Raw genomic sequence first — 19,503 nt, 5'->3', positions numbered from 1 at the left:
TTACGAATGAGTTTGTTGATTCTGTTGGTGTTTGCCACCCTCAGCCTGCTGCCCCAGCACACAACAGCAAACATGATAGCACTGGCCACCATAGACTTGTAGAACATCCTCAACATCGTCCGGCAGATGTTAAAGGGCCTCAGTCTCCTCAGGAAATAGAGACGGCTCTGACCCTTCTTGTAGACAGCTTCAGTGTTCTTTGACCAGTCCAGTTTATTGTCAATTCGTATCCCCAGGTATTTGTAATCCTCCACCATGTCCACACTGACCCCCTGGATGGAAACAGGGGTCACCAGTACCTTAGCTCTCCTCAGGTCAATAATCAATATACCAATCATTTGGAATTAAATGACCTTGCCTGGTGACTCGGGGCTGGGTGTCTCTGCACCCGTGCCACCCTCCCCATCCCTGGCACTGCTTCTCTGCCACCTGTCCCACACCCCTCCTACTTGGCACAGTGAGGTAGACGTGGAAACAGATGGGGAAAGGCTGGCGGTTGAAGTGGAATGGTTCTGGTCAGAATGGGCCCAGCCGAAACCCTGGGAGAGTGTGGCAAACGTAGTGCCTGAAGCCAGTCAGGATGAAGGCACTGCAGGGCAGCGTTTGCCCAGAAAGAAGGCAACCAGGGTGAAAGGGATTGGTAATCAACAGCAGTATTACAGGAAGCACAGGGACAGCAGGAGCGGCAGAGCATTTGGGAGACCCAGGGCCGGGCGGAGGGTCCGACACCAAAGGACGCCCATATCTGAAGCAACAATCAAAGTCATTCAGGAAAAAGACTCCAGGCGGAGGGATTGCATCAGAAGGCAATGACTGCGACTCCCATCAAGGCCCAGCAAACCACTGGCTGTCTGATCCAGCCGTCAAAACTCGTCCCGTCGTTTGAGATGAGGAGATTAAACATGGTTCCCCTCTGTTAGATGAAATGAGGAGATTGAATGTGGGTCTTCCCCATTGGCTGAGACAAGGAGATTCAATGTGGGCCCTCTCCATTGGCTGAGACAAGACGACTGTACATGGGAAAGAGACTCTCTACTGGCCACCACGGTTCACAACAGAACCCAACCCTCAGCTTTCCAAACAGTCTAAGGAAAATTGTTCCAGCGTTCTGAAATTATTTTAACATACATTTATTTCATTAACCTTGCAAAAATAAGATTGAATGAAAGAATATTAGACTTCTTAAAATGACAATGGTTGGGCCATGAGTTCCTCTCCTTCAGTGTTCCATTTAGCAGATGGTGTTGATCATGAAGCAGTTTTCTGTTACAGATCTGACCCCGAGCTCAAACTGGTTCGAGTCCTCCCTTTCACTGGGGATATCGGATTCTCACCGTTTAAACTGATCGCTCCGGGTCACCTTCGTGACACAGGGGCAAGGCTGCGGTGGGTTAGAGGATCAGGGAGTTACAGTGTGGGAAGGAAAGACTTTGCCGCACGTTTTATTTCGACTGAGGAACATACTCAGTGTCAGAGGGACATGAAGCCAGTCAGGGAAGGAAAGGCGTGGGGGGGGGGGGGCAGGCAGGGAGATATCAACAAGATGAGTCTTTAGTGAAAACAAAAGTCTGCCATTACATCAATCCTTTCGAAAAGACTTCACAGCTTAAAGAAGGTCCAGCTCTCTGAAAAGACCAGAACCGGTGTATTGAAGTGATATAGCAGCCATCTTGTGCACAGCAAGCAACAGCAAGGCAGCGGCCAAACTATCTCTGCTGTTGACGTGGATGAAGCAGTGCTCAGTCAACAGGGAGCACCTCCAAAGTTAGACATCGCACCCTCACTCCTTCCCCCGCTTGCCACCTGTTGCTGGGAAGTGTAGGTCAAGGTCAAAGTGAAGTTCACTGTCATTTGCGCGAGTACACGCTCCTGTCGCTGTCCGTGAGGAGTTTGTACGTTCTCCCCGTGACCGTGTGGGTTTTACTCCGGGTACTCCGGTTTCCTCCCACAGTCCAAAGACGTGCCGGTTGGTAGGTTAATTGGTCATTGTAAACTGTCCCGTGATTGGGCTAGGGTTGCTGGGCAGCACAGCTTGAAAGGCCGGAAAGGCCTATTCCGCGTGTTCTCAATAAATGCCGAGGTGCAATAAAAAACTTACTTGCAGCAGCATCGAACAAGCAGCATTCGCAAGAACAACAAATTCTACACGCCATCACAATTTCCGAAGAAGGGTCTCAGCCCGAAACGCCAACTGTTTACTCTTTTCCTTAGACGCTGCCTGCCCTGCAGAGCTCCTCCAGTGTTTTGGGTGTTGCTTCCATACCACAATTTTTATAAGAAAACATTTGAACAAATAAAAAGTCTACTGTAGTGCAAAGAGACCACAGCGTTGCGAAACTTCCCTTTGGAATGTCTCCATCTCTCTCTCTACCCCTCTCTTCCAGATGTACAGGCTGACCCCCCTCGGAAGCTGAGGTCAGAGGATGAGAAGGCAACGCTCCAGGGAACACATCTACTAGCTTAAACAAACAGAAGTTATTTCAAGAGGTAGACCCAATTATACACAGCTAATGATCACACACACAGGCCCAAGGATTCTGAGACTCCTGGTCAGAGGTGAAGGGAGATCCCAGAGTGGACAGGAGGCAAACCAGAGGCCCAAGGAACTTCCAGCACTGGAATCCAGAGCAACAAACACTGGGCTGGGGCAGCTCATTCTGCCTGGCCATTCCGGATCCCTTTCCAACTCGAGTTCTCAGGGTTATTTGTACTGATCTTTTTACACATTACACACTGTGGTGCCTATCAATCTCTGTTCACGTAGAGCTTTTCACAACCTTAAACGTCAGGCTTACGACAGAGGCGCAGAATTAGGTCATATTCGGCCCACCAAGTCTGCTCTGCCATCGCTTCATGGCCGATTTATTGTCCCTCTCAACCCCACTCTCCTGCCTCCTCCCCATAACCTTTGACCCCTGACCTGATGAGACATTAAACCCAGGCTCCATCTTTACTTTATTGTCGCCAAACAATTAGTACTAGAACGTATAATCATCACAGCGATATTTGAATCTGTACTGCACACTCCCTGGATTACAAATATTAAAAATAGTTAAAATTAGTAAATATTAAAAAATTAAATTATAAATCATAAATAGAAAATAGAAAAATGGGAAGTAAGGTAGTGCAAAAAAACCGAGAGGCAGGTCCGGATATTTGGAGGGTACGGCCCAGATCCGGGACAGGATCCGTTCAGCAGTCTTATCACAGTTGGAAAAAAGCTGTTCCGAAATCTGGCCGTACGAGTCTTCAAGCTCCTGAACCTTCTCCCGGAGGGAAGGAGGACAAAAAGTGTGTTGGCTGGGTGGGTCGTGTCCTTGATTATCCTGGCAGCACCGCACCGACAGCGTGCAGTGTAAAGTGAGTCCACAGACGGAAGATTAGTTTGTGTGATGTGCTGGGAGAAGAGATGCAAGAGATCCCTAGGCACTAATCCAAGACCATGGTGTCTCCTTCCTACATAGCAAGACCCAAGCAACAAACATGAAGTACAAAACACAGCACAGTACAGACCCCTCACCCACAATATTGTGCCAACCTTCCGACCTACTCCAAGATTAACCTAACCCTTCCCTCCTTTGTAGTCTCAACTTTTCTATCATCCATGTGCCTATCTAAGAGTTTCTTATATTCTATCCACTTTTTTCTTGTAAAAGGCTACACGAAAAGGAATATCAGGGTGGTATATGACATATCCAGTGCATATATACTGTGATAAATTTGCTTTGAACCTGATAGCATGAACACTGAATTCTCCAACTTCTGGAGACCTGCTCTCCACCCGCACCCCCCCCCCGTCCTTTTATTCTCTCCTCCTGATCTACCCAGTTCTTCTTACACCCAAACCCGGGCCCCAACACATTCCTTGCCCCTCCTCCACTCATTCTATCCATCCACAGATTCCTCCTATGTCCCCTTCCCCACTGCTTCCATCTGCCCACCCCATGCTCCACCATCCTCTCCTATCAGATTCTGTCCCCTCCCAGACTCTTGTCACTGTTTCCGGCTTCCCCTCTTCCATCTGCCTATCACCCCTCTCACCTGGATCCACCTCCGGCCTGCTGCCTCTCTCTCCACCTCTCCGTGCTGGCTCTCTCCCTGCTCTGGCTTTCATAAACACAAGATTCTGCAGGTGCTGGAAAGCCAGAGCAACACACACAAAACACTGGAGGAACTCAGCAGGCCGGGTAGCTTCTACGGAGAGGAACAGACAGTCAACATTTTCAGGCAGAGACTCTTCGTCAGGACTGGAGAGGGGAAGATGCCAGAACAGGGTAGTTGGGGAAGGGGAAAAAAGTACAAGCTGGCAAGTGATAGGTGAAGCCAGAGGGGTTCAAAGGTCAAAGTAAACTTATTATCAAAGTGCGAGTGTGTATATCACCATATACAACCCTGAGATTCATTTTCTTGTGGGCATACTCAATAAATCTATAGAATACTGGGCTTAGAGGTGACAGGTGGAAGACTGAGAGCTGAAGGAGGAATGAGATAAGAGAAGAGAGTGAACCATGAGAGAAAGGGAAGGAGGTGATAGGCCCTCAATCTGTCAGTCAAAATGCAGGGTCTCGCCATGAAACATCGACTGTAGTGTCGGGGAACCAGCCCTTTGGCCCACGATGTGCTGAACTAATTGAATTAGTAATTAAGCGCCTAATTCAACTAAGCGGTTCTGCCTACACGATGCCCATATCCTTCCATTCTCCTCACATTCATGTGCATCAGGCCTCGTGATCGCCTCTATCATTCTTGCCTCCACTTTCATCTCGGGCACCCACCACTCTCTGTGCAAAAAACATCCTGCCCCGCACACCTCCATTGTCTTAAAAATACTTACTTACTTAGAAATGCAATGGGGAACCCTCCCTTCCAGCCCAAACAGCTGCTCCACCTACTTAACCCCGGCCTAACCACAGGACAGTTTACACTGACCAATTAACCTACTAGCCGGTACGTCTTTGGACTGTGGGAGGAAACCAGAGCACCCGGAGGAAATCCATGTTTTCACAGGATGGACATACAGTGCAAACTTTCTCACAGACTGCATCGGAACTGAATTCTGGCCTCCAATGCCCCGAGCTGTAATAGTGTCACGTTAACCACTACGTTACCGTGGCGCACGAAAGGAATCCCTTAAACAGTCCTGAGTGAATATCAGGAGGTAGTAAGGGAATCAATACAGCAATTGTGCCAGGTGCCAGCCTTCTTTCTTCAAATATCACGTCATAAAAGGTTTAGAGTCACTTTAAATGCAGACAGGGAACCTGAGCTGCAGTAAGTGTGGATGGGTTAACGCAAACCTTCACTCTCCCAGAACCAGACAGCGCTCGCGAATGAAAGGGAATGGGATTCCCACTGCTGGGTCCCCTCTATACAAACACAGACACGGAGAGACAGGCTCACTCACACACACACAGATACAGTCTCACACACTCAGAGAGACAGCCTCACTCACACCAATATATACACATGGAGATACAGTCTCTCTCACACACACCAATATACACACACACATGGAGATACAGTCTCACACACACGGAGAGACAGGCTCACTCACACCAATATATACACACGGAGACACAGTCACACACCAATATACAGAGATACAGGCTCACTCACAGGGAGATAGTCACCCACACATACGGAGATACAGGCTCACTCACAGGGAGATAGTCACCCACACACTAATATAAACACAGAGACACAGTCTCTCACACACATGGAGATACAGTCACACACACCAATATACACACACGGAGATACAGTCACACACACCAATATACTCACAGAGATACAGTCTCACACACCAATATACCCACACGGAGATACAGTCTCCACACACACCAATATACACACATGGAGATACAGTCTCACACACATGGAGATACAGTCTCACACACACACACAAATATACACACACGGAGATACAGTCACACACACCAATATACTCACAGAGATACAGTCTCACACACCAATATACCCACAGAGATAGTCTCACACACCAATATACCCACAGAGATACAGTCTCACACACCAATATACCCACACAGAGATACAGTCTCCACACACACCAATATACACACATGGAGATACAGTCTCTCACACACAGAGATACAGTCTCTCTCTCACTCACACACACAGGTAGTCTCACACACACCAATATACACACACAGAGACAGTCTCACTTACACCAATATACTCTCTCACAGACACACAGATATACTCTCTCACACACAGAGATACAGTCTCACACATACACAGCATTATACACACACACAGATACAGTCCCACAAACACCAGTACACTGTGTCTTTCTCTCTCACACAGATACAGTCTCACACACACACACAATTATACACACACACACGTAGATACAGTCCCACACACACCAATATACACTCTCTCACACACACATACAGTCACACACATCAATATACTCTGTGTGTGTGTGTGTGTGTGTGTGTGTGTGTGTGTGTGTGTGTGTGTGTGTCTCTCTCTCTCTCTCTCTCTCTCACACACACACACACACACACACACACACTAATATACTCGGTCTCCGTATCTGTCACATACACAGTCTCTCAAGTGCACTCCCCTGTCAAACCATATCAAGAAGCTGTCAGTGAAGACAATCAGAGTGGAATGGAACAGAATAAAAAACTAGATTCAGTTCAGTGACAACACGGAGACGGGCCAACGAAAACTAAATTCACTCTGAGGGAAATGAGTGAAGATGAGGTGAATGGCTTGCTTTTATTCCCTCAAGTGGATGTGGACATGACAGGCTGAGCCAGTGTTGAACTGCCCGTCCTGTTGCCCTTGAGAAGATGGTGGGTGAGCTGTCTTCTTGAACTGCTGCAGTCTGAAGCTCTGGGTACATCCACAGCGCTGCTAGGGAGTGAGTTCCAGGTTCATGACCCAGTGCCAGTGACACAAGTCAGGACGGAGTGCCACTTTGCCTGGTGGTGCCCTCTTGTCCTAGTTGGTAGAGGTCGTTCTGCTGCTAATGATAAAGCTTGATTTTCAGTAACATGGGGCAGGAAGAGGCCTTTCTGCCCATCAAACCTGTCTCTGCAATCCCCAACTCTTCGCTCACAGCCAACATCAGGATATGTAAACAACTCCGGTTTCTGCCACTTCCTGTGGAATGGGGGTGGTGCGTGAGGGTCACAAATTATGCTCCTCCTCCTGTAGTTCACTCTCCTCTCTAGTCCTTTACCTTTCCCTCCCACCCAGCTTCACCCATCACCCTTTAGCTAGCCTCCTTCCCCTCCCCTACCTCTTTATTCTGGTATCCTCCCCCTTCCTTTCCAGTCCTGATGAAGTCCGAAATATTGACTGTTTATTCATTTCCATGGATGCTGCCTGACCTGCTGAGTTCCTCCTGCATTGCACAGCAGAGGTTCCCAACCTTTATTTTAGTACCACAGACTCCTACCATTAACTGAGGGAACTGTGGACCCCTGGTTAGGAGCCCCTGCTGAAACAGGCCCTTCAGCCCAACACACTGATGCTATCCAGGATGGCTGTCCAAGCGAATCACAGTTGCCTGCTCTAAACCTTTCCCCAGCCCTGCACCTGCCCTCATGTCTCTTAGACGTCGTTACTGCGAAGAGATAATGAGGTCTCCACTCTGTCAGCAGGTTCAGAACCAGCCGCCGGAAAAAAGGCTGGAGATGGAGATCTCATGACTGGGAATTATGAAGTTCAAAGTAAATTTATTATCAATGCACGTATATGTCACCCTATACAAACCTGGGATTCATTCCTTGGAGTTCCCCACTACAGAGGTCCATGACTGCGCAGGCTTCGGTCGGAGTCTGAGAGGACGTTCAGATGCAGTAGGCATTGTGTATCTGGGCCACAGGGCTTTACACCTTTTCCCTTTTAACTAGAAACACACACACGCACCCCACCCCCCCCGCCGCAGTCAGCCAGCATCCCCATAACCTCGCCTCATTGCTGGACGCGCCTTGTGTCTGCACACTGCCCCAAACGCACGACCTGTGGACACAGCTCAGCACATCATGGAAATCGGTCCTATAGGCTGTGCCTATAGATCTCACTGCCTCAGTAAAGCAACCAGCATAATCAAAAACCCCACCCACCCACCTCAGGCAGTCTCTCTTCACCCCCCCGCCTCACTGAGCAAGAGATAGAAAAGTCCCAAAGCACCTACCTACCGCCGGGCTGAAAGACATCTTTCACCCCCCCTGTTACAAGACTATTTAATGGTTCCCTTGTGCTACAAGATGGACCCTTGCCCTCACGATCCAGCTCATTATGATCTTGCTCCCTATTGGCTACGCGCACTGCACTTTCTCAGTAACTGTTACACTTTATTGTACATAGTTGGTTCACCTTGTTCTACCTCAATGCACTGGATAATAATTTAACCTGTGTGAACAGGCTTTTCTCTGCATCTTAGTACACGGCAACAATATTAAACCAATACTTCCCCCCACCGAGCACGCCCAGGGAGGGGAGAGGGAGAACGGATCGGACAGGAATGGGCAAGCTGGGTGGAGCCCTTTCCTCCTTCCTGTTGTTTAGGTCCTTAAACCCAATACCAGAGCGGAGGGATTAAAGAGACAAGTTTATACAGAACCGCGCTTGCACCACAGGTTAAACTTAACTGTATCATTGTACCGAGATTTACTGCCTGTCACGACACGGCCACGTCTGTTCACCGCCACGCTGAGAATCCCTCATCCAGGCATCAAGCTGGCAAACGCTCAATCCTAGTTTCCCTCGAAGTTCATTCCTCCAAGAAAGCATCTCTCCGTGAGTGGGGCATTAAGCAAATGAACACTGTTTATATATTTTTTTAAAACTCGAGATCCACACAGCGTGAGATTCTTCCAAGAATGCCTCTAAGAGTGCGACGACTGGGCAACTTTGCACTGTCTACAAAGAACAGTCCTACAGCTGGAGATCCAAATTGGATGGGGGGGACAGCAGCGACAATTTAGGACAACGGCCTGAGACTACGTGTAAAGTGCGACAGCGTTTATATAAAGCAGATCAGGAGGCTCCACAAAACTGTACCCCCGGCTCCGCACAGCAACGCTGCCTCACGCCTGCAGCAAGGCGGCATTCTCGGCTGAATGCAATAATGCACGCAACACCAAATGCACTTTACAATGCCCGCTACATGCAATACTGCACACTCCTGTCTAACTCCGCTCTGAGCGAGCGCTTTGCCATCTTCCGCCCTGCTGGTCTGAATTCGGCGCAAGCCAAATTCCTCCAGTACCAGCAACATTGTGTCCAGTTAGGTGTAACAATTCATACCCACGGTGCTATACAATGCATCGCACTATATCGTAACCAGAAATATTCCGGGTGCACACCGGGCAAAGTGAAATCAGGATGATTTACTCTAAAACCCAGGATGCACAAATCTAGCGCGCGATACAGTCTGTGCAATACTATTTTCTCAGTATGGACTGATAGGATTTATTCTAAGTAAATCCGAGATGATAAACTGTTTTGACTACCGTATAATCCAAGGTCCAATACATTTAGCTCACAATATAGTTTCCAGACCGTGCAATAACGCAATCTTAGATACTGTACAATTGCACTTGGGGTGCTAAATTACAATAAGTGTAGAATACTTCAGATTGAAATGCTGCCACAACGCCGTGTTTTCTGAGTACCTCCAGGGCTCGCAGTCCCGCACACTCGACTCCTTACCTTCTTCTCCTTCTCCTCGAAAGGCAGCATCAACCAGGGCATCTGGCCCACGAACTCCAGCCAGGGCTGCTGCTCCTCCTCGGAGCCGATGAAAACTACCTCCAGCTTGTCGGCGTTCTCGCCCTGCTTGAAGCGACCGTAGAAGTCGGCGAGGGCCGCGGTGAACTGCTGGCACGGGGCGCTCCAGCTGCAGCCGAAGTAGAGGGCGAGCAGCCGGCCGTCCGAGCCGAGCGGCGAGCACTCCACCTCGGCTTGGTGCCGGTCGGTCAGCCGCTCTCCCAGGAGCTCGCACACCGGGCCGGCCATGGCGGCGAACGGCGCAACAGCCGCGGCGGAGGGGAAAGGAGAGGGGGAAAGGGGGGAAGAGGCGGAGGAAGGGGGTGGGTGGGAGGGTGGCCGGTCCCTGCCGAGCGTCCCAGCGAGTCCTGCCGCCCCGGGTCGCTGCTGGTCAGCCCCAGGCTCCGCCGCTCTCTGCGAACGGACTCGGCTCCCGCGACGTTCCAGGACCAATGGTGATCCAGCAGCACTCCTATTGGTCCCAGCAGCGAATTCCTCCTCGCCTCGCCTCGACACACTCTCCCCCACACCCAGCACCAGCCACCGAGCAAGTTTGCCAAGCACAGCCCTCTCCCTGGCGGTGGCGAGGGGGGCGGGAGTGACCTTGCGGAGATCCACGAAACCGTGAGGGGCATAGCCGGGCTGAATCCCTTTCGCAGGGTGTGCTGCTGGCGGGGGATCCCAAACTTGAGCGAGACGAGAGATTCTACAGATCCTGCAAAAAAAAAAATTGCCGGAGGAACTCAGCAAGTCGAGCAGCATCGCCAAATTTGGAGTATTGTGTGCTGTTCTGGTCACCTACCTTACAGGCGAGATGAGATTGGAACGAGTAGAGATTAAAAAAAAGTTTACAAGGATGTTGCTGGGACTTGTTATGGGGAAAAGGTTGGATAGGTTAGGGCATTTTTTTCCCCCTTGGAGCGTAGGACAGCCGCGGCGGGGGAGAGGGGAAGGGGTTAGGAAAGCGCCCGGTCCCTGCCGGGTATCCCAGCGAGTCCTCCGCCCCGGACTAGGACTCGTGAGGGGAGATATGAATGCAGTAAACAAAATTATAAGGGGTAAGTGTAATGAGGTGAGTGTAATTAGGGGTGAAAGGGGAACTTCTTCACTAGAGGGTGGAGCTGCTCGCTGAGTGTGCCTCTCTATAGACGCTGCCTGACCTGCTGAATTCCTCCAGCATATTGTGTGTGTTGACCACTTACCCTCCCGCTCACCCCTATACATACAGACACACACACACGCTGCTGAGTACAACCAGCAGATAGTTTGTTCCCAAAGACTTGAGAGGGCTGTGGATGGGACGTATTTTTTCCTTACGCACAGATAATGGCGAGTGCCTGGACCCGATGGCAGTGGTGTTGCTGGGAACAGATATAAGAGTGCCGTTTGAAGAGGCTGTGACCGCATACGACGGGCAGGATAGGAACGGGCCCTTCCGCCCACGAAGCTGAAGTAAATTAAACGCAAGAGAGTCTTCAGGTTCTGGAAACCCAAAGCAACACCCCCAGAATGCTGGAGGAGGTCAGGCAGCGTCGACGGAAATGAATAAACAGTCGACGTTTCGGGCCAAGACCCTTCAGGACGGGAGAGAAAGGGGCAAGATGCCAGAATTTAAAAAAAGAGGCGGGGAGAGGGGAGGGGGACGAGCTGGGAGGTGATGGATGACGCCACGTGGATGGGAAAGGTAAAGGAATGGAGAAGAAGGAATCTGATGGGAGAGGAGAGGGGATCATGGGAGAAAGGAATGAAGGGGCAGTAGTGCGAGGTAATAGACAGGTGAGGAGAAGAGGTAGGAGGCAAGAGTAGGAAACAGAAGAAGAGGGAAGTGAGAGGGTTTTTTTACCTACTGGAAGGAGAAATTTATGCCCGCAAACACGAGGAAATCTGCAGATGCTGGAATTTCAAGCAACACACATGGAAGTTACTGGTGAACGCAGCATCTCTAGGAAGAGGTACAGTCGACGTTTCGGGCCGAGACCCCTCGTCAGGACTAACCCCTCTTCCTCCCACTTTCAAATCTCTTACTATCTCTTCTTTCAGTTAGTCCTGATGAAGGGTCTCAGCCCGAAATGTCGACTGTACCTCTTCCTAGAGATGCTGCCTGGCCTGCTGCGTTCACCAGCAATTTTTATGTTTGTCAATTTTTATGCCACAGGGTTGAAGGCTACCCAGACGGAATATGAAGTGTTGCTCCTCTGCCCTGACGGTGGCTTCTTGTTAGTTTAATTAGTTTTGACACAACATTGTGTGCTGAATGGCCTAACTTGAGCTGTTATGTTCTATGTGTTAAATCACTTGTGCCTTCACAAGAGTACTGTCCCTCCATCCCCAACATTTTGATGTGCCTATCTAACAGTTTCTTGAACATCACTCTGCTATCTGCTTTCACCACCCTCCTGGCATTATACTCCAGGCACCCTACCGCTCTCTGTGTAAAAGTAAACTTGCCTCACCCATCTCCTTTAAACTCCCCCCACCCACCACACCTTTGCTGAGACCGCATGTTGTCTAGTATTATTGAATCACAGACAATACAGAAACAGGCACTTTGGCCCATCTAGCTGTGCTGAACCATTTGAACTGCCTAGTCCCGCAACCTGCTCCCAGACCATAGCCCTCCATGCCCCACACCCACTTTACCTGCTGAGCATTTCCAGTACTTTCTGCTTTTACTGGGGCTGAAATGAAGACGGACAAACAACCAATATGCAAAAGAAGACAATCTTAAAAGACAAAATAAAACGTATTCATCATAAAAAATTATAAGAACAGTCTGTGCAATGCCTTTCCATTCTTTTAATTCATAGTCAATGCTTTCATTGCAGTTCTGTTACATTCAATAGCACTGTTACTGCTCAAGTGGCCCTCCAGGGTGGTATATACTACAGTAGTCGAGGGGCTTCCTCACCCAACCTCCAGTGACAGAAGAACCTTATACTGTGGTCTTTGCCCACCAAGCAGACGTGGAGGCTGCACCACACTACAGTGCATCCCTCAGCACATACTAAAGTAAACAGCACTGTGAACACGAGTTGCAGAGTCCTTCAAAGCGATTCTATCGGGTTGTGGAATCAATTCAGAGTGAGACCCTTGTCTCACTTCTTCTAAAAAAAACAGCATTTCAGCATGTAATAGGAAGCAGAACATAGCAATATATTCTCCAGACTGGGATTTGAACTCACAACCTTCCAGGCTAGAGGCAAGGGTGCTACCCGTTGAGCCACAGCTGACAGGGACACTAATAGCAACACACATAAAAATTGCTGGTGAACGCAGCAGGCCAGGCAGCATCTCTAGGAAGAGGTGCAGTCGATGTTTCAGGCTGAGACCCTTCATCAGGACTAACTGAAGGAAGAGCTAGTAAGAGATTTGAAAGTGGGAGGGGGAGGGGGAGATCCAAAATGATAGGAGAAGACAGGAGGGGGAGGGATGGAGCCAAGAGCTGGACAGGTGATTGGCAAAGGGGATATGAGAGGATCATGGGACAGGAGGCCCGGGGAGAAAGACAAGGGCGGGGGGAAACCCAGAGGATGGGCAAGGGTTATATTCAGAGGGACAGAGGGAGAAAAAGGAGAGTGAGAGAAAGAATGTGTGTATAAAAATAAGTAACAGATGGGGTACAAGGGGGAGGTGGGGCATTAACAGAAGGTAGAGAAGTTGATGTTTATGCCATCAGGTTGGAGGCTACACAGATGGAATATAAGGTGTTGTTCCTCCAATCTGAGTGTGGCTTCATCTTGACAGTAGAGGAGGCCATGGATAGACATATCAGAATGGGAATGGGATGTGGAATTAAAATGTACCATCACCTGCCCAGCTCTTGGCTCCATCCATCCCCCTCCTGTCTTCTCCTATCATTTCGGATCTCCCTCTCCCCCTCCCACTTTCAAATCTCTTACTAGCTCTTCTTTCAGTTAGTCCTGATGAAGAGTCTTGGCCCGAAACGTTGACTGTACCTCTTCCTATAGACGCTGCCTGGCCTGCTGTGTTCACCAGCAACTTTGATGTGTGTTGCTTGAAATTCCAGCATCTGCAGATTTCCTCGTGTTTGAGTTAGGGACTCCAATAGTGCTCTTTGGATGGCCTTACCATCAGTTAAGCGGGCCAAATGGCCTTCATATGAGCTGACAAATGATAGAGCTGGTAAATTAGTTTCCCACAACTTACTGACTCACTTTCAAGGACCTTTCATATCATATTCTTGATATTGATTGCTTAATTGTTTATTATTATTGTTTATTTCTTTTTGCATTTGCACAATTTATTGTTTTCTGCACTCTAGTTGAATGCTCAAGTTGGGCAGTCTTTTGTTGATTCTGTTATGGCTATTATTGTATTGATTTATTCAGTATTCCCACACGAAAATGAATCTCAGGGTTGTTTATGGTGACACATACGTACTTTGACAATAAATTTACTTTGACCTTTGAACTCTGAACTATTATTGTCACATCCACTGAGGTACGGTGAAAAACGTGGTTTTGCATGCCATCTGTACAGATCATTGCATTAAAGCATAGCAGTAAACCAATTACAAAATGCAGAATATGGTGGTACAGTTACAAAGATGCAGTGCAGGTACAGAAATTAAAGTAAGGGGGCCAGAACAAGCCAGGCTGTGAGGTCAAAAGTCTACTTTATCATAGTAGGGGACTGTTCAGTGGTCTTACAGCAGGATGGAAACCGTCCTTCAGCCTGGTGTTTTGTGCTATCAGGCTTTGGCATCTCCTGCCCACAGGATGGTGAATGAGACTGAATACTTTAACATAGAAACATAGAGAACCTACAGCACAATACAGGCCCTTCAGCCCACAATGCTGTGCCGAACACGTACTTACTTTAGAAATTACCTAGGGTTACCCATAGCCCTCTATTTTTCTAAGCTTTGTGTATCTATCCAGCAGTCTCTTAAAAGACCCTATCGTATTCGCCTCCTCCACCGTCGCCGGCAGCCCATTCCACTCACTCACCACTCTCTGCATAAAAAACTTATCCCTGACATTTCCTCTGTACCTACTTCCAAGCACCTTAAAACTGTGCCCTCTCATGTTAACCATTTCAGCCCAGGAAAAAGCCTCTGACTATCCACATGATCAATGCCTCTCATTATCTTATACACTTCTATCAGGTCACCTCTCAGCCTCCGTCGCTCCAAGGAGAAAAGGCCGAGTTCACTCAACCTATTATCAGAAGGCATGTTGCCCAATCCAGGCAACATCCTTGTAAATCTCCTCTGCACCCTTTCTATAGTTTTCACATCCTTCCTGTAGTGAGGTGACCAGAACTGAGCACAGTACTCCAAGTGGGATCTGACCATGGTCCTTTGCAGCTGTAACATTATCTCTCGGCTCTTAAACTCAATCCCACGGTTGAGGAAGGCCAATGCACCGTATGCCTTCTTAACCACAGAGTCAACCTGCGCAGCAGCTTTGAGTGTCCTATGGACTCAGACCCCAAGATCTCTCTGATCCTCCACACTGCCAAGAGTCTTACCATTAATACTATATTCTGCCATCATATTTCACCTAGTTTTGCATCCTATCAATGTCCCATTGTAACCTCTGACAGTCTTCCATACTATCCACAATACCCCCAGACTGTATGTCATCAGCAAATTTACTAACCTATCCCTCTACTTCCTCATCCAGGTCATTTATAAAAATCATGAAGAGATGGGTCCCAGAACAGATCCCTGAGGCACACCACTGGTCACCGACCTCCATGCAGAATATGGCCCGTCTACAACAACACTTTGCCTTCTGTGGGCAGCTAATTCTGGATCCACAAAGCAATGTCCCCTTGGATCCCATGCCTCCTTACTTTCTCAATAAGCCTTGCATTGGGTACCTTATCAAAAGCCTTGCTGAAATCCATATACACTACATCTACTGCTCTACCTTCATCTACTTGAGTTGAAAACAGGGGGATAGTGAAGGAAAGAGGGGTGGATTTATGAGAGAGAGAGATGGTATCTCAATGTCAGAAGGTTGGTGATGGAGTTGAGAGAAATGCTGAGAGTTCTGTGTGTTGCTCCAGCTTCCAGCATCTACAGTTCCCTGTGTTCTCCCAGTGTGTTCACCCCATTAGTTTGGCTCCATTCTGTGACACGTCCTCCACAGTCACCCTGGTCTCCGCACACATTTCCTCCAATTAACACGATCAAGCACTGTGTGGAGTCTCAAGCTCATTTTCACAGTGTTGTGTTGCAATATTCCCACTGAGAATATCTTTACTTCTATAAACATTTCTATAAACAACCATTTAAAATCATTATTAAAATCCCAAAAACTTCACCCACGCATGTAACAACACAGACCTGCATTCTGTAGCGGCTTCTCTGGAGCCTGAGCCACTGGGCGTTAATTACAATAAGAAACACATATATAAATTTAATAAATAATCCAAAAAGAGAGCAAAAATAGATGTTCACGGTGCATTCAGAAATCTGATGGCAGGGGGGAAGAAGGTGTTCTTAAAATGTTGAGAGGGTGTCTTCAGGCCCCTGCACCTCTCTCATGAAAGTAATGAAACGGAACTATTCTTTTGCATGTAGTACACATGAGCCAAGCTCATAGCATCAGATATTCAACATTCACAAGAAAAACTAAACTAACTGTAAACTATACACAATTTTTTTTTACAGGATAGAACACAAGTAGATCCAAAAGAAAGGTCCAAATAATGCAAAGAGTTTGAAATGTCAGAGTGTTGTTAAACTCTAGTGATTAGGACTGACTCAGTTGATTGAAGGGAAGAACCTGGCAAGGTGGGATCTCAGGCCTCTGCTCCACCTTCCCAGTGGCAGCTGTGAGAAGATGACATGGCCCAGATGGTGGCCATCTCTGATGACGGATGCCGCCTTCTTGAGGCAACGTCTCCGTTAGGTACCGAGTCCTTGTGTTGTCACGTGTACGGAGGTACAGTGAAAAACTTTGCTTTGCATGCCACCTATATAGAACCCTTCATTACAGCTTCAACAAAACAGAAGATCAAATGTAGGGTGAAGTGTTACGGTTACAGAGGGAATGCAGTGCAGGCAGACAATACAGTGTAAAGGTCATGAAGGGGCAGATTGTGAGGTCAAAAACCTAATTTATCATACTCATTATCATCATTATGCGCCGTGTCGTATAACGTGGGCGATCACGGTCTTTCCATGACCATGATTGTTCTTGGCAAATTATCCTACAGAGGGGGTTTGCCATTGGCTTCTTCTGGTCAGTGTCTTTACAAGACGGGTGACCCCAGCCATTATCAATACTCTTCAGAGATTGTCTGCCCGGTGTCAGTGGTCGCACAACCAGGACTTGTGATTTGCACCGGCTGCTCATACGACCATCCACCACCTGCTCCCGTGGCTTCCCCTGACTCTGACTGGGGGGCAAACTAGGTGCTACACCTTGCCCAAGGGTGACCAGCAGGCCACCGGAGGGAAGGAGTACCTTACGCCCACCCTGCCTCCCCTTATCAGACTCAGGCACCATTAATAGTCTTACAGCGGGATAGGAGCTGTCCTTCAGCCAGGTGATACTGTATGTGTTTTCAGGTTTTTGCATCTTCTGCCCATAAGGGAGATGAAAGAAACAGAATATTTGAGCTGATTCAGATGGGCTCAAACCCCACTGGATTATATTTCACATCCGAAAACACTTTGGAGGAGGTCAGTAGTCTATGTCAGCACTCAGACATGCAAATCCCTCGTTTATTTCCCAGCCAGCTGCCCCTTCTCACATACCTATTCTCCTGCCTCTCTCCAACACACCAGAGGCAACTTGCACCTGCTAGCCCACAGACCTCTCTGATGTGGGAAGAAACTGGAGACTGGGAGTGACAGGGAGACCCTGCAAACTCCACACAGAAAGCACTGAACGTGAGTCTCTGGAGCTGTATCTGTTGCATTGTGGGCAGATGTCACCTTGATAAACGAGCCAAGGCAAGGGAGGGGTAAATGCAAACACGGGGAAATCTGCAGATGCTGGAGTTTCAAGCAACACACATAAAAGTTGCTGGTGAACACAGCAGGCCAGGCAGCATCTGTAAGAAGAGGTACAGTCGACATTTTGGGCCGAGACCCTTCGTCAGGACTAACTGAAGGAAGAGCTAGTAAGAGATTTGAAAGTGGGAGGGGAAGGGGAAGATCCGAAATGATAGGAGAAGACAGGAGGGGGAGGGATGGAGCCAAGAGCTGGACAGTCCCTTTTGTCAATCACTTGTCCAGCTCTTGGCTCCATCCCTCCCCCTCCTGTCTTCTCCTGTCATTTCACATCTCCCTCTCCCCCTCCCACTTTCAAATCTCTTACTAGCTCTTCCTTCAGTTAGTCCTGACGAAGGGTCTCGGCCCGAAACGTTGACTGTACCTCTTCCTAGAGATGCCGCCTGGCCTGCTGTGTTCACTAGCAATTTTTATGTGAAGAGAGGGGTAAATGTACTTTATAGTGAAAAGCCTGGAAAACTACACACACACACACACACACACACACACACACACACACACACGCAAACACATATGTGCATATATGTACACAGAAATACACACACAGATCAATGCACAACACACACATACACTCAAAAACAGACACCTACACACAAACGTACACATTCCTTTGCAGAAACACACACACACACACACACACAAACATAAACACCTGCATGCAAACACAGAAACCTACACATAAACGCATACATTCTTCCACAAAAAAGCGGAAAACTTACTCACCGTCACACATCTATACAGGTAAACACATGCATATTTTTACACATGAATGTGGGTACCTTCACATAAAGTAGACATTCCAACATACTAAACACACGCAAATATACAAAACACTTGCACACACATTCACACTCACACCTGTGCATATATGCACCTGTGTGTACATGTACACACGCGCGCACACACACACACACACACACACACACACACCATTAATATTAGAGAATCACATTTGTGGAATGAGAGCTCCTGAAGTCCATGATGTTGATTTTGGGAGGAGCCTCCCTCCAGTCACAGTGCTGAAACAGATGGTGCTGGAAAGGAAGGGTTAGATTGTTTCCTGGACAACCAGAGAGCAGTGGCCAGGGGGTGGAAAACAATGGGCTGAGCCTCACAGCCAGCAGCCATAAATCACAGAGTTCCCAGTTGACCCCACACCCTTCCCAGGGAGGCATGGGTGGGGGAGTGGGGGATGGAAAGCAATTGTGTGTGACTCAACATTACATTTATTTTAGCACAAACAGGCCCATAGAGTGGACTGTGCCCTGGGTAAGAGCATTATCAAAAAACAGTTACCAACAGAGGGCAAACATCATGTTCACTGCTGGATGTTTGGGACTACTTGGCCATACAGACTGTTACATTTCGTAACTTCAAAGCATTAACATAATTCCAATGAAAAGATGGGAGTCTGAAATGATGCACGTCTTAATTCGTGTTTACTTTACACAAGGCATGCATGTACCACATGATAGTGTCATGACGTATGCGATTCATGTATTTTTACACATAACCCGTAATGAATTATTTAAACAAACAGGAATGCTTAATCAATATATGTTATACAATTATATATGCATAGGGTGGCACTGTGGCGTAGTGGTTAACACAACACTTTCCCGTACCAACCACCCGGGTTCAATTCCTGCCACAGCCTGTAAGGAGTTTGTACCTTCTCCCCGTGATCACGTGGGTTTCCTCCGGGTGCTCCGGTTTCCTCCCACAGTCCAAAGATGTACCGGTTGGTAGGTTAGTTG

The 19,503-nt window shown here is 48.1% G+C and overlaps 1 protein-coding gene across 1 annotated transcript in view; it reads right to left on the bottom strand.

Annotated features, from left to right (window-relative positions):
• The window catches only part of nxn (nucleoredoxin), a 172,720-nt gene extending 162,067 nt beyond the window's left edge, over positions 1-10,653 (bottom strand). The window contains exons 1-2 of the mRNA XM_072243105.1: positions 10,556-10,653; positions 9,697-10,468 (exon numbers count right to left, since the gene is read on the bottom strand). Coding sequence (XP_072099206.1) covers positions 9,697-10,002 — 306 coding nt within the window. The 5' untranslated portion in view covers positions 10,003-10,468; positions 10,556-10,653. The remainder of the gene's footprint in view (positions 1-9,696; positions 10,469-10,555) is intronic.
• Positions 10,654-19,503: the final 8,850 nt, after the last annotated feature.

The sequence above is a fragment of the Mobula birostris genome, chromosome 25, assembly GCF_030028105.1.
Source record: "Mobula birostris isolate sMobBir1 chromosome 25, sMobBir1.hap1, whole genome shotgun sequence".
NCBI classification, from domain to species: Eukaryota; Metazoa; Chordata; class Chondrichthyes; order Myliobatiformes; family Myliobatidae; genus Mobula; species Mobula birostris.
The sequence above is the reverse complement of the archived record's forward strand: the minus strand, read 5'-3'. Positions and strand labels throughout refer to the sequence as shown.